We start from the raw sequence: 15,483 nt of genomic DNA, 5'->3' as shown, positions 1-15,483 counted from the left end.
ATAATCCCCGATATAATATTAATAACCATTTGTCTTGATCCTGGAGAAATACTAAATTCAAACACAATATGACAACCGTCATGAAAATTCAATGCAATCTACAGTAGAGCCTGGCGCATGGCGGCCCCCGAGCAATATTAGCACCTTTTTAAATCACTGTCGCGGCTTGAATTACAAGCAGCCTTATACACGTTAAAATAAGGTCACCGCAATGGAATAACAAAGCACCCTATACACATCTCACTACATAAGCAATTCAAGTTTTATAACGTGGTGGAAATGCAATTGTTTTTTAGCTGTACAATATAAAGCTGAAAGCAGGACTACAGACAACTGAAAAACACTCAGGATTTCACTCTCCGAGGAGTGTCTTCACACAAAAGTAACGCTTTGTCTCCTACACCATACACAAAGACATTTGAAATAGTGTGCTATAGTTGCTACAGTACAGATATGAATGACACATTAAGGAATATATACTGTACAGTATATACTCTGTCGCATGAGCACTCTTCACTGTTTCAGATTAAGGAATGAATGCCAGGTTAGTTATACAGTAACACACCAGAGTGCTATTACAGTATGTGGACCAATGGTTCGACTGAGACCTGAATAAAACAAGGTTATTAGGTCAAGGAGGAATCAATCCAAAAATAACTTTAATAAATAATACAGGAACAGTTTATGACCTGCATTATTACCCTGCTGACATGTTCCCGGTACGTGATGCGTTTTCAAATTTTATTGCATGTTATTTATTTATTTTTTTGCTATTACTGTTCATAGGTGTGTTCGTGGCATGTGTCTAAGTTTGACTGAATAGGGCAATTAATAGGGAAATACTGCACTGAAGCAGGCAACTCATGCCGGTACCAGAAAAAAAGTGTGGACAGTCCTCTGAAGCCCCTTTCACACTGGCTGTTGATAAAGCATTGTTGACCTGGGTGACAGATGCAAGTCAATAATGCGCGTATCAATGCCCCGGAAGCAAGCTTCTCTGGGTTGAACCATCGGCACAAATGTTGATTACAGCAAATGTTTCTTCATCCCTGCTGCAATCTGGCTCATGGTGTGTCTCAAGCAAAACAAAAATCTGGCTAAACAGAATAAACAGAAACGTTCCTTGTGGAAGTGAAACTTTAACGCAGACGTCGCTGTTTGTTATTGTGTCGGCTCACGAACGGCCGTCAAGCATTTTGTCTCGCTCAACCCGGGTCAAAGCGTGTCAACCTACATCCTGAGTTGGGTCACTGGGACCCAGGTTAACCTGACTCAGGTACGTGGTTTCACACGTTGCAGGATTGTGACCCGGGTAGCCAGGACCCGGGTCCGGACGTGGGTAGGAGTGCCAGTGTGAAAGGGGCTTTAGTGTAAGGGAAAGCACATATTTCAAATTCAACACTAAGTGACTGAAACCAGTTACCTATGCTGAAGGTCAAAACAGTCCGATTGCAGCTTAATCACTAGAGTGAGTTTGAACAACAGCACATGAGATGGTGAGCAGATTGTCTGAAATAGCTGGATAATCAATTACCAAAGATCAGAGAAAGGCTGCGAATGTAATTACTGCAGTATTTGCAGTAACAGCTTTATATCTGCACAGTGCCTCCTCAAATCACAAGCTGCCCTTCTCTCTATTAACTGTCAGGAGCTATAGAACAAATATCCATCACATTTACAACCATGTTTATCTTTCTATACCTCTTGAATATCAGTATGCACATTCATCCTGGGCTTATGTCAAAAATATTATGAGCAAAACTGAAAACATAATATTTAAAATGGAGTTTTTTGTCTCATGAACAACACTGTAGATTTCTAATAGCCTACTTACTGTTAAACTCACTGTATACAATTTACTAGCTTTACAAGTCTATTCTTAATAAAACAGTAGCATACTGTAATTGGTGTTTCACATTTTATGATGCAAAAATATTAAGTGCGGTTTTCACAAAGCAGATACGTATAAAGTGAGATTTAAAAAAAAAAGTGTATTTATATTGAAAATTATACCTCTTTACACATGCTTAAATGAGACAGCAAAAGTTAGATTACACTATAGTCCATTCCATCATACACCACACAAAAAAAACAAGCAGAAGAGCAGAAACCTGCAGTGGTGTAAAGAATCTCAAATTAAAAACTGGAATTTGAAACCCCCCTGAAACGCACACACACCTGGAACTCCATTCATATCACACAGGCAGAGATGTACAATACAGTACAGCAGCAATTAAAACCAATCACTTTAATGAGCGACAGCTAGTGCTGGCCCTGTCTCCTTTCTTGTTAGCTAATTACTATTTCACTTCACTCTGACATTTCCATCACGTCAGACTCAACTCGCTTCTCTTTGCAAAGCTTCTTCTCGGAAGTCTTAAATTTTTTTTTTCTTTTTCTGATTAGTCATTGCTTGTCCTTTCATTTCTTTCTTTCTTCTTCCTCTACTCAACTTTTAATTTCCCTTAGGCATCATCATCGTCATCAACCAGGAGGGTGGAAGCTGTGGGGGAGCTGGGATTCTCACTGGAGGAGCTGCTGCTAAACTACTCAGTTTATCTTCCAGACCGTCACTCCCTTCTCTTCATCCCTCACTCCTCTCAACTAATTAGGGGCATGGTCTCAGATTGACAGGTTCTGTAACCAATAGATGACAGCCTCCGCAGTGAGCTACAGTAGGGTACAAGGCACACATCTGTTTGTTTGAACTACCTTTCGGTTAGGTTTGCTAAATACTTTGACTCACAGGAAATTATTTTACACCTGAGACAAGTCTGAGTGCTTCATTACTTGTTGAAATCCCACTGCCAGCATGGCATCTCAGTACCTAAGTTGTCCATCACTGCTGCAAGCTCCAGTCACAGGCTTCACTGGTGTGTGCTGAGTTTCAAGATCTTAATCAAGCACGACTTGTTTGGATGAAGGGGATAAGTGGAGACACAAACCTGGGAAATACCTTTAGGTCCTCAAGCAAACACACGGCTACTTTTCCTTTCTTTTTCTTTTGGATGTGACTCACACTGCTGTGGAAGAGGCCTGACTTACAATGCTAGGCTGCTGTTTGTAATATCCAACAAGGTACTGTGAAATAACATTAATTAAATATCCCCCCAGTAACAAATTAGTACCTTGAACAAGTAGGCCATCTACATGGTTCATTATGCACAGTGTAATTCAACCACAGCCAGATACAGGGAGTGGTTTGCAACGTGTCGTCTGACTGTAGCTAAACCTATCTGGTGACTTTTTCAAGGCACTGACACTAACGCCCTCAAGAACCTGAACTGTACTGAGGAATGTCAATACAGTAGTGCCTGTCATATCTGATTTAATTGGCTCCAGGGCTCCACAGGTTTTCTTTGCCCCGTGTGTGTTAACCCGAGACAGCAAAGAAAGCGCACACACACACAAACACAAACTGGCTTTGGAGATTGGTGAAAAAATCTTGTTTCAGCTTTTTAATGGTAGAGTAATTCTATTAATCCCTTGCTTTCATTTATTTAACATGGTTAAACTGGGAAGTGATAGCATGTAAAAGTGAAACTGAATTCCCAAATGCTTGCAACCACATCCATTTTGTCCTAAGAGTTGAATGTACTGTTTTTGACCCTTAATAAAATGTGCATTGATCAGTTTCCATCAGTACTGTTCAGTTGGCAGAAGCACGTGTAAATGACACATACTGGAGGTCCAGGTATATAGGGGGTATTGTATCTTACAGGATAGGATATGAGGTTCTACTGTACCGAGAGTCATTGGCTCTCAAGATATAGCCAAGATAAAAATGTGCATGTGACATATACATTTTTGTACAGCTCTACTACTGTGTATCCAGGAGTACAGTTCTTTGGAAAGTTTTTTTTTTTTTTATATACTGAAATAATAAATCTGAACTTGGTGAAAAACAATAAAGTGCGTTCTCCATTTTTATGTTTACTATGAACTTAAAATGAACACAGTTTAAGAACATGCTTTATATAAAAAGTATTTTTAATAGTGCTTAAAAAACACTTTTCAAGATTATAACTTTGACAGTAGCCTAGCTGTAAACACAGTGAATGTGCCTCAACAATGTAATGCATTTGCTTTGCAGTCTAAAACCTACAGCGCATGGCCCTATAGTCCTCGCCAAAAAAAACACATTAGGAATAATTTAATCACAGTTGCCTTTACATTTCAAACATGCTTGACATGCAGTATTTTACTTCTAGCCAGTTACCGTCAGCAGCACATGCTCAAAAAATAAGCTTTGATGTTGACTGTGAGCCGCAGCATTACAAATATGGACTATAAAGAAACCAGACAGGAAATCATACAGTAGATGAGGGAAGACAAAGTAAAGTACAGCACTTCTACTTTTACACACACTCCAGTGTTACAAAAAACCCCAACCCAACTCATCTCCTACCTGGAAGGACATCAATGACACTGGTTCCAATGCACACATTTGCATTTCTCACAAAGTACCTGGTGTGTGAGGTAAGCAATCCACACATGGATGACCCTAAGCTCTCATACTGGAATACATAGTTGGAATCAATCATATTGTGTGTATCTCACTCCTTCTTAATATACTATCTATATAATCATACAACCATCCAGCCTTCAGTGTGGGTATTTATTCCAGGAGCTCATCGCTTCTCCCCTCAGACACAGCGCTTTGTTAAATCCCAGCCCTTGCTTCAGATCTGTTTCAGGGTTATTTAAAGAAAGCCACGATGAGAGCCCGGCTTCTTCTTCTTCCTCCTCTTCTGCGAAACCCTTTCACTTCTGTGAAGTGACTCAGGCCTCTGCCAACGGGTTCTAAAGATGCCCAGGAATACTCAGAAACACATCATGCACTGCTGGGACACCTGCCATCGCACACTACACTTATCAAATAACAGAGCAGGGCAAGCTTTTGTGATCATGGCAACAACAATATTGAAAACCGTTTATCAGCTGGCGGTTTACAGTACAAAATTCATTTCCATTGTGAAACCTCTATGACCTTTTGTGCACAAAACTGCATTTTTCTTTCACATTCACATCACTACAATCTAATGCATTTAAATAGGTAGCTCACTGTACATATTCCTGCACTACTGAAGCAAATCAATGACAGTGCAGTGACAACTACTGTATTCTTAGTATATCTTTATGCAGAGTTTCTGTATGTTGACAGAGACTAAGATGGCTAAGAAATATTAAAAGATAGTACTGTTACACAGCATACAGTAAAACTGGGCACCATTTTACAGACAAAGTGAAGTCACACCTCTATGCCCTCATGGTTTCCATTCTGCTCAAGCCAACCTAATAAGATGGTCACAGTTTAAATACATTAGCATAGAGGAAGAGGCAATGAATACACATCCCATCTTGTGACTTACAGTAAATGCCACATTTCTGCATGCCTGTCTGTAAATAGATTCCACAGCAGTTACAGTACGTGGAGACTTTTTTTTTTAAATCTATGCACACTATGATCCAGCTATGAACAAAATTGGCTAATTATATACTGCAAGCGGAACAGTCTATTATCACATGAACTTTCACAAACTGAGAAAAGTGGTGATTTTACCTACAGCATATACTACATGAAACAGAGTAATACCCACAGGGGTGCAAGGGATGCAACTGCACCCAGGCCCAGCCTTTTGGGGGGCTCAGCACTGAGCCCTTTTCTTTTTTTCTGAGTCCACTTCAATGACTAAATTTAACAAAATATAGAAGTACCAGCCACCAGCGCTATAAAACTGTTCTGGGATTAGAAAAATAAACCACAGCAAGGTTGCACCGGGGCCCAGTAAATGAGAGCGCTGGCAGGTGTGGTCCCTGTGTTTCAGTATCATGTTTACTGCCCAGCTGATCTTTTAATGTTCTTCACTTTGAAAAGTATCTCAAGGTGCAATGCAGTAGGGCAGCCATTGTTTTATTTGCAGGACAGGCTCCCAAACCAGCTTGAACTCCACTGGGCACATGCTGTGCCATTCCTCTTTTATAACTGTGGACTCAGGGGAGATGCATGCCCCTGCCTGAGAGAGATACATGGACACTGTCTGGCACACAGAGCATTGGAAGATATCTGAAGACCAAGATGGAGGAGAGGGGGGTTCTATGGTGGTGTGGTACCCTCTCATGTTTCATAGGTAATGTATTTTAAGGTTTAACTAGACTATTAAGCAGGACTGTGTGATTGATTTAAAAAAAAAAAAAAGGATTTATTTAATTTAAATCAGATTTTATTTATTTAAATTGAATTTTAAAATATATTTTTGATTTTATTTTAATTTATTTATTAATTTTAATTATGGATTTTTTTTTTGTAGTACCGTAGTTGTAGCTCTACAGTGCCTCCAAACTGTAAATTTAAGGATGTTGGAAATGGTGGTTAGTGAATAGTTACATACCAAACTAAATTACTCAATCTTAAATGAATACATAAATAAAGCTAATTATTTATCATTGTGGCATCCTCTAAATGTGAACTACAAGAGTTTAGCGATGGAGTACGCCAGAGTAAAATCCCCCTCACTCATCCCAGGCACTTTTCTTTTACTTTTCTTTCTTTGATTTCCTCTTTCTGCGCCAGTCCAAACACACGCAGTTGTTACTTAAGACTACTTTGCATTTTATAGTGTGTTCAATTGTTAAAGTTCCTGATTGCACCACTAAATAAACCTGGTTTCAGCGGTTCTTAACACAGAGCTCAACTGTCTATCAGAATCGCTTCGGAGAACATGTTAATGATGGGGCAGGCGCTCTATAACCGGGCAAGACATGTCTTCAGAATACCATTTCAGTGCGGTATTTTTTTTTACGTCTTCACTCCATTTTAGCTCCACAGAATCGGGGGCAAGTGCCGTTCGCGCTTGCACTCGCATTTGCGCTGTGATCAGAATACAGCCCTAAGACTTTTAGTTTATAGACAGTAAGAGTTTAAGATGTGTGTGTTAATAAAAGTTTTTTAAAGCATACTTTTAATGTATTTTCCTTGAGAAACTATACAAAAATGGTAGTAAATGTTTTTTTTTTTTTTAAATCAAGTGATTTAAAATCGACTTGATTTAAATCAGCCAACCCTGGATTTATATAGGCCTAGAAGCTAAATAGGGTAAGAAAACTGATTTTAAAAAAAGTTAGTGATGGGCATGGAACATACTGTAAATACAGTGCTTGTCTAATCTCTCTCTCTCAGGCCCACACATTGTTTGAACAGCAGGTGTGTTTTCAGAGTGGGAATTTGCTGGCAGTGAAAGACTAGCCGATAGCCAATCTGATCATTCCTTCAAACCCATTGGGGGTTTGTGACCTCACTGCAGAACTTCCCAGCCCAATGAGGTGACAGGAAAGGACGGGTTCTGAGAATCTGCCCACCTACAGCCCCAACGATGAGGTAAACTCCAGAGCATTTTCAACTGCTCCGTGGGATGGAAAAGTCAGTAAAAAACGTGACAGTTCTAAAAGAGCAAAACAATTTCATTAGACTCTAATGGCAGGGGCCCCAATGAAGATACGCGCTCGCTTTGCAGTTCTACAAGGCACTCAATAGCATGGAAGCAACTCGTTTTTTTAAGGCAGTAATATAAGGTGCTAGCAGACAGCTCTCTGTTGTACCTATCTGGTCTCTTATCAGCAAGTAGAAATTTCCCATTCAGTATGCACAGCCAGGCTCTTTATCTGAACCTAAAATTAGATCTAAGTATAGTAGCGGGTCCATTGCCTATAGAGTGTAACAGTGTCAGAGTATTTAAACTCTACAGCCTAAATCTCCATAAGAAACTGTGGGCATTTCTGAGAAGATGAAACTTAAAATAGCCTTTTGTTTTGAAGCCTTGGCTTGAAATATTTGCATGACGTCAACCTTTCACCTGCCAATTGATTACTAGGAATTCTACGATTGCAGTTTGAATTTGTCAAAAAAAAAGAAAAAAAAAAACCCAACACATTCAACACACCCTTGACTCCTAGTCGCAAGTTATCGACTGAAAGTCAGGCAATTTTTCAGGAAGACAAGAACCCGAGTGGGCTTTAAATATAAATTATATTGCACAAAAAAAAAAAAAAACCACAACAAAGCCATCCAAGAATGTGTCCACTGCAGTCTATTATTAAAGGGTCCTGTACCATAACGGGGGCAGCTGCGGGTGATGCCAGCTAGTATGTGGAGGAAAGGGTTACATGAAAAGAAAACGCCCAGCGCATGTATTACACCACTCAGTAAGCAAATCCAAATGAATCCCTGAACAGAACTGAAGCAACATCAATTGGGATTCTTTAGCATCTCCGTGTAACAAAGTGGGATATGTGATTTCCTCTGCTACCGGCCTGCCAGGAGCATGGGAAGGTGAAGCGCAGGAGAAAGAAAACACAATCACCATGAAAAATGGATTTCTTCATTACTCTGAAATCTCATTTCTGCCCACTAGCCCATACAGTAAATGTAGGTAGCAGTAGTAGCCCAAAGCCACGGTGCCTATGACTCTGTGGTGATTTCAATGGAGCCAGCATGCCAGTACAATGTCTACAGGCTACTTGCTATCTTTTTAATCAGAGTGTCTGGATTTCTGCTGAAAACTTGAGCCGTCCATATCAATAACTGTGTTAAAACTGACATACTGTACAGACAAACATAATGTATTATTAAAATGAGTCTGACAGCTTTCCTGTCTCAAACCAAACCACATAAATAGCCTAAACTGTATAGCACACTTAAGCTCACTTTTGTACAGTACAAATATCACTACTGGCCTGTTCTTTTTTTTTAATCTTGCTTTACTTAAGTACAGTAAATATAATATCTGAATGTAGTGTTTAGAAACGTGAAGGAATATCTATTGTACACCCATTGCTTGACTGGAAGGTTGTCCATTAAGTTCTGTCCCCCTTTTTTTAGTACTGTACTGTACTGTAGTGCACTACACGTTAATGACAGTAGGTACTGTACCATCAGCTTTACTGTATGTAAAACATCAAATCTTCACATTGTTTCTCTCAAGGAAACGTGGATCAGGTCAAATTGAGTTTTCAAATGAATATTCAATATAAAACTGAACAAACAAAAACAAATTAGCCTTTTTTCCCTCATAGAGGTGCTTCAGATTTGTAATTTCACTTGTAAATGACAACTTACCAGCGCATAATTTCTGCCTCAGCTAAGAAGCTAATTAGGTTTCCTAGGTCACCTCTTGTCTTTTTTGTGAAGTGCTCAACAGGGGATACCTGACGCTAAGACCGCTATTCATTTTAGTGTGCATTCATCACAAATTAACAACTAAGAATGGAACAACCTTGGTAAAAATGTCTTAAAAAACACTCAACATTTCATACGCAGACATAAAAAGCATTTGCCATTCCTTTCATTATGCACAGAGGACATGGTAAGAGAAATGCAGAAAAAAGGCAATATTGTAGACAGGCAAGTTTTGATGGTTGAATACTTTAGAAAGTAAAAGGTGACTAGCTCAGAGTGTGAATGTTAACACAGCCCCTGCCCATGAGGACCGGGTGCGAGTTCAGCTTGGGGAAGCCTCAGAGTGTGAATGTTAACACAGCCCCTGCCCTTGAGGACCGGGTGCGAGTTCAGCTTGGGGAAGCCTCAGAGTGTGAATGTTAACACAGCCCCTGCCCATGAGGACCGGGTGCGAGTTCAGCTTGGGGAAGCCTCAGAGTGTGAATGTTAACACAGCCCCTGCCCTTGAGGACCGGGTGCGAGTTCAGCTTGGGGAAGCCTCAGAGTGTGAATGTTAACACAGCCCCTGCCCTTGAGGACCGGGTGCGAGTTCAGCTTGGGGAAGCCTCAGAGTGTGAATGTTAACACAGCCCCTGCCCATGAGGACCGGGTGCGAGTTCAGCTTGGGGAAGCCTCAGAGTGTGAATGTTAACACAGCCCCTGCCCTTGAGGACCGGGTGCGAGTTCAGCTTGGGGAAGCCTCAGAGTGTGAATGTTAACACAGCCCCTGCCCATGAGGACCGGGTGCGAGTTCAGCTTGGGGAAGCCTCAGGCTTGGAGTTCTCAGCCATGCACAGCAGCAGGAGCTCATTCCTCACTGAGTGGAGACAGTAGCTGCCCTTCAGGAGGGAAGGTGAAAGGGATCACTCCGAGTCGCAGCTACCTGCTGATCAGGAAGACTGGACAGGGCTTATCTGTGGGCTTGGGAACCTGTGGCTACTCCAATCATGGTTACAGTGCACTGGAGTGACACAGCATGTCCTAAAAGGGACCCGCAAGTAGAGGGAGGATACAACTATAAAACTACAAAGCTGAGGCTAGGTGACTCAGTAAAATTGCTAAGTTTTTAGATCCAAGAAAAGGCCTGGACTTCAGTACTTGGCTTTTATGAACATATATTTCATGCCAATTCCCCCAAAATACTCCAGTGCCACTGCTGTAAAAGGTACACTGCAGTTTGTAAAAGGCAGTCTTGACTTGGGTAGCCATTCCATTAATATTTTGGCAGGACAATGTAGGGGGCTTGTGACTGCTAAAAGGACTCCTGTGTGCTAACTGATACATTTTACCAACACATTTAATAACACAAATTAACACAATTGCAGTTTAGACTTGGATACATATTAAGAATTTCTTTACCTAGACAAAAAGACAAAATACCATTAGAACATTTACATCCTCTTTTTGCAATCTGGATTTTGATCGGTTTCCTGTTTTGAAAAGCTCTCATATCAATGATCTATTTACTGTTCTCGATAAGTTTAGGTGTAGCAGTAATATCTAACTGAGATGCACCAATTCAAAATGGAGGCGCAATTGTACAGTGCATTAGGTCTCCCTCTATTTAATTATTTAGTCCGAAAACTACTATATATACTAGAATTTCAGGGTTACAGTGTTTAGAGACACACTTGTTCCAAATTAGAAGACATCACCTGTCTTAGTGGAAAATATAAAATAGACTTACTGGGTCTGTTAGGTCTATTATCATGATTGATAGCATGACAAGACTAAGACAGCAACAGCAAAAGGAAACCACACCTTCACATACTAATAGCAAGTACTAAGAGCAGGAGTGTTTTTTTCCATATTACATCCCAAACTCTGATCATCCATTTCTCAAAGGGGTAGGGGGGGGGGGGGGGGGGGGGTGACCAGAGATTTCCAGTGCAGTCACATACTGTAAGATGAGATGTCAATTTTGGGTTAGGGTTATTATTATTCTAGGCCAGGCAAGCTGCTGACTTGAAGTGTTTTTAATTATATTTAAGACCCTGAGCCTTGTCATACCAGAATACCATTACTGTAAACCTTTGAAATACCTTTGATCTGTGTTAATGCATTTTCAATACTGTAAGGTAATGCAGGGTTCTGTCCCCTCCCAGGTCACTTTGGTGACCTACATATAGATAGTAAACTATCTAGGCAGTGGCCGTGTTGGTATGCTAATTTACTGTACAGTGCAAGAACTGAAGTCCATTTCAATAACACTTGAGCCAAATCAAACACACAGCCAGTCAGAACTGAAGTAAACTTAAACCAGCTTTACACAATCCCAGCAAATTCCACCCAGCATCCTACAAACCCAACACTAATACAACTTATAATCAATGTTAGAGACTTGTACTGCACAGGAATAATATTTCAGTACAGCTGTACGTCTGCTAGTGGCTTCTAATATAAGCAAATCAAATGGCAGCATTTGTTTCAGAATTTAAAACAGCCTCATCATTATCGCTGGTCAGTTTTGCAGTAAAGTTCTGAGAAATGAAAAAATCCATTTTCAAAAGCTCCTTTTTACTTTTCTTTAGTAAGTGCAATGCTGGGTTTATATTAGTCAGCTACAAATCAAAGCTGAAAGTGTCAAAAGGGTTTGTGTGCAGACTACCTCAGACTGAAATGAGCGGAACAGATGGGGGCAGCACAGATTTTTGCGACCGACACTTGAAGCGTAAGGAAATCTCTTGGTTATTTTTAGAGCGGCTTCCTGCAGTCTTCCAGGCATGTCATGCCTACATCACACTGCGTCACTTGCAGTTAAGCTGCTGTCTTGACTACTATGAGAAAAAAAAGCAGGCTAAAAAACAAGTCTTGACAAGAACATTCCAGCCATTTGTCTGACCAGCTAAATGTGAGCAGACCCATTAAGATGCAGGTTCAGTGTTTAAGTTGGGCTGATAAGAATTTGTGCAACTACCTTGATGAATCGCACATTACTGGTGTAGTACCATTTTCACTGCTTTACTAATCACTGTGCTGTAGATCTTTTCATGCCTTATACATAGGGCTTCTGTTTTTCTGTTTTTATTAATTTCATTTTTCTGTGCTTATTTTCAGCTATTTGAGTTTTTTGTAAATGCTTTTGCTTTTTATATACTGTATAAAATGATTGTTTTTGGTTACTTTCCAAAATGCTTGGGCGTTTTTTTTCTGTTACAATCTGTATAGTAACTCGACAGTACTTGCACACTTAATTTGTACCTTCTTTCCTTTGCTGTCTTCCACAACGAAATCCATATGGTCACGGCACATTTTTCTGGGCTTGTGTGTCATGGTCTTTTTTTACATATGCTTTAAATCTGCAAACAAGCCTTCTAATTGTAATCTTGTTTTAAATCTCACAAATTGAGTCTCTAATAGAAATGTAGTTAGGGTGGGTTTAAGGTATTCAGAACGAATCAATGATAGATACAAGTCAGGAAGGACGGACATTGCCCAACTGCACTAGGAAAGGTAGTCTGTTTTTGTTTTTTTTAAATGGGAAAGGGGTGAAGTCAATGTGAATTAACTAACCATTTCCAGTATTTTTCCGGTGTTTTTTGACTACACTTATTTCATTTATTTTGTATCGGGGGTGTTTTGTATCGGTTAAAACCGAAAATCAGGAGCCCTACTTATTCAGTACCTTTGTTTTTTTCATTTGAAACACCTACTGTAGAGCCTAACATGTTTTTTGTTTTTGCTGAGTCTTTTTCCATCTGTCAGCTTCATTACATTTAACTGCTGGTGCTGTAAACACATGATTAATATGATGGAAAGATGATCAAGACAAGAGAGGGTTTATTAACAGGACAAGGAACACAGAATCTAACATTTCTATTGATTTGTATTTCACTGTATCTATTTTCAGTCACATATCCCTTTTAAGCAGAAAATGTTTACTGTGAGAGATTTAGTTTAAAACGCCCAAAGGGAGACAGACTGAAAATATCATTTCCAGCAGGAAGCCTTCTCAAAGCAGTGCAGGCTGGGCAAGCCTGGGGAAATAAAGACAAACAAGATGATATAAACAAAGCAAAAGCAAAGCAATGCAACAAACTGATTGGAAACTGTGACAGAGCTTGCCTCCAAAACGGCCAACAAGTAAGTTTGGCAAACACAGCGACTGCATTCATTCAAGACCACTGCAGTTAGAATGTTACATTTACTGCAAGTGGGTTTGAGCTTTTCAGTCTGATGCAAGTGCTGTGTGGTTTGGTATGCCTGATGCACAAATGAACTTGCCTGACGCAGTGAGTGAGTGACAGTGGTTGTATTCAAGCCCTGGATTCTTGGCCATTTTTTCCACAAGACTCTTGGATGTGGATAGCAACACATTTGAAGGCTAATGAATGAACAGGGTTTACCAAGCTCGTTAAACACTTAACAGCACTGAGACTGGTAGAGTAGTATGGAGCTAAAACAAATACTTTCAATTTATCACTCAATGATCCACCCATGTACACTTCTAAAATCTTCTCAACATCAGAACCCTCCATACCCTTATGCATTGCTGTCCATTTCATCAGCTAAATGATCACATCAGATTAAAGCAAATCTATAGCAGATGTCAGTGGTGCACACTGGAGCAGCAGGTCACGCTGTTGGGAGTGTAGAAACTCGAATGAACTGGTTCTATCAACCTGGGGTTGGCCCACGTTTTTTCAGCTGCTACATTCTGAGAACAGGTGACGGTAAAACCCATCCCTGGTGCTCTTGTTTTCTACAAAGGGGGTGAACTGGGTGCTGTTAGGCGGGGTTTCCCCAGCCTAGCCCCATATCTTAGTATCCCACAACAATTCTTGATTTAAGACGTGCATCTGATGAGTCATCCTACAGCTCAGGGTACAGTGTTCTGCTCCAACTTAAAAATAAACTCTGGACTGATATGATGTAATTGGGTGGTTGTGTTATTACAGGAGGAAATGTTTTAATTCTCATTTTCTGCATCACTTTTTTTTCGGTTCGGTCACAAAGACTGATACACATTTTGGAAAATTAAAATACAGTCAAACCTGCTTAATATCACTCTGGTTAATATCACACCGTGCTTATTATTATCACATTGAAATGTCCCAACTGCAGCATAATGGGAGTCAATGGAACTAGGCTGCTGATAATATCACTTTGATTAATTTGACACTGTGCTTAATATCAAGGAAATGTAAGTCATAAAATTGATTTCAACTCCACTTAACATCTCAAAATGCTTCATCAGCTGTCCTGTATTATCAACATGTTCTGTATACACTGTACTCGACAGCCGTGTGCTCACAGGATCACCCAGCTTGACTCCTGGAGATCACAAGAGTGTGTTCAGTGCTTTTTTTGACAGTTTCATATTAAAATGAAAAAGTCTCGGAATCTATACGATTTATACAAAGCCATAAAGGCTGAAATAATTGCTCTATCCGAGAAAAGAGAGAAAAAAAAACTTGCTTACAAACTTTTACTACCCGTCAACGATCTCAAAGACTCTTAAAAACAGGAATGCAGTTTTGAGAGCCTATCCCAGCTCTCAAGTGGCTTCTGCTACTAAACGAATCCGCACAGGGAAGTACGAGGACTCAGAGAACTTGTTAACCTGGTTTAAATGTGTACGTGGTGGTTTGGTTTGTTCTGTTATTGATGAACTCCTGATCAAGTCACTCCGCTTATTGATGCTCGGCCCCTTTGAAGTGATACAAGCGGGTTTGACTGTATGAACCAATGTTTTAATATTGAATTCCAAGTAATCATTGATTGAACACAGAGGTAATCATCAATCATCCAATCAAAGTATTTTATAGTTGCAACAAGGAGATTCTTCTTTGACATATTACAGAAACAAATTCATCTGTTAGGCACAGCCCATTCACACACCTGCATGAGTTACTTTAGATATTGCCGGGATTTTTTCCCAACCCTTGTATTCAGTTTGTAAAATACTGTGAACTTTGTAACAGAACCCGTGTAGACACACATCTGACATATACTGTAGTAAACCCTACTATTAATTCTAAAAGTTATTCAGTAGGAAAATATACCGAAAATGCTGAGAACTGTGTTCTGAATTTACACAGGCATCAACTGTAAACTGTAATTTGCTGTGTTAAGTTTGCTTATCGGTGGCTGGTTCGTGCAAAAAAAAAAGAACAACAGTGACATACAGAGAAGCCACATGCATGTTTTTTTTGTTTGTTTGTTTATGTGTGTGTGTGGTGTGTTTGTTGTGTATTGTCTGTTTGGATTGAGAACCACTCCTCTAGAGAAGGTGTGCGATGCTCATGCATAAACCTGCTCTGGATAAA

The 15,483-nt window shown here is 40.0% G+C and overlaps 1 protein-coding gene across 7 annotated transcripts in view; it reads right to left on the bottom strand.

Moving 5' to 3' along the window:
• Positions 1–15,483, bottom strand: part of LOC117971028 (zinc finger E-box-binding homeobox 1-like) — an 84,365-nt gene that overhangs the window by 30,185 nt on the left and 38,697 nt on the right. For 2 of the 7 annotated variants that reach the window (XM_059023240.1, XM_059023241.1), the window contains exon 1: positions 4,409–4,609. The exons of 4 other annotated variants lie outside the window; for them this stretch is intronic. In XM_059023240.1, the coding sequence (XP_058879223.1) occupies positions 4,409–4,544 (136 nt within the window). In that variant the 5' untranslated portion in view covers positions 4,545–4,609. Of the gene's footprint in view, positions 1–4,408; positions 4,610–15,483 lie in introns of those variants that run through there. One more of the 7 variants, XM_059023247.1, reaches the window with a different exon arrangement.

This window comes from Acipenser ruthenus, chromosome 4 (genome assembly GCF_902713425.1).
Source record: "Acipenser ruthenus chromosome 4, fAciRut3.2 maternal haplotype, whole genome shotgun sequence".
NCBI classification, from domain to species: domain Eukaryota; kingdom Metazoa; phylum Chordata; class Actinopteri; order Acipenseriformes; family Acipenseridae; genus Acipenser; species Acipenser ruthenus.
The sequence above is the reverse complement of the archived record's forward strand: the minus strand, read 5'-3'. Positions and strand labels throughout refer to the sequence as shown.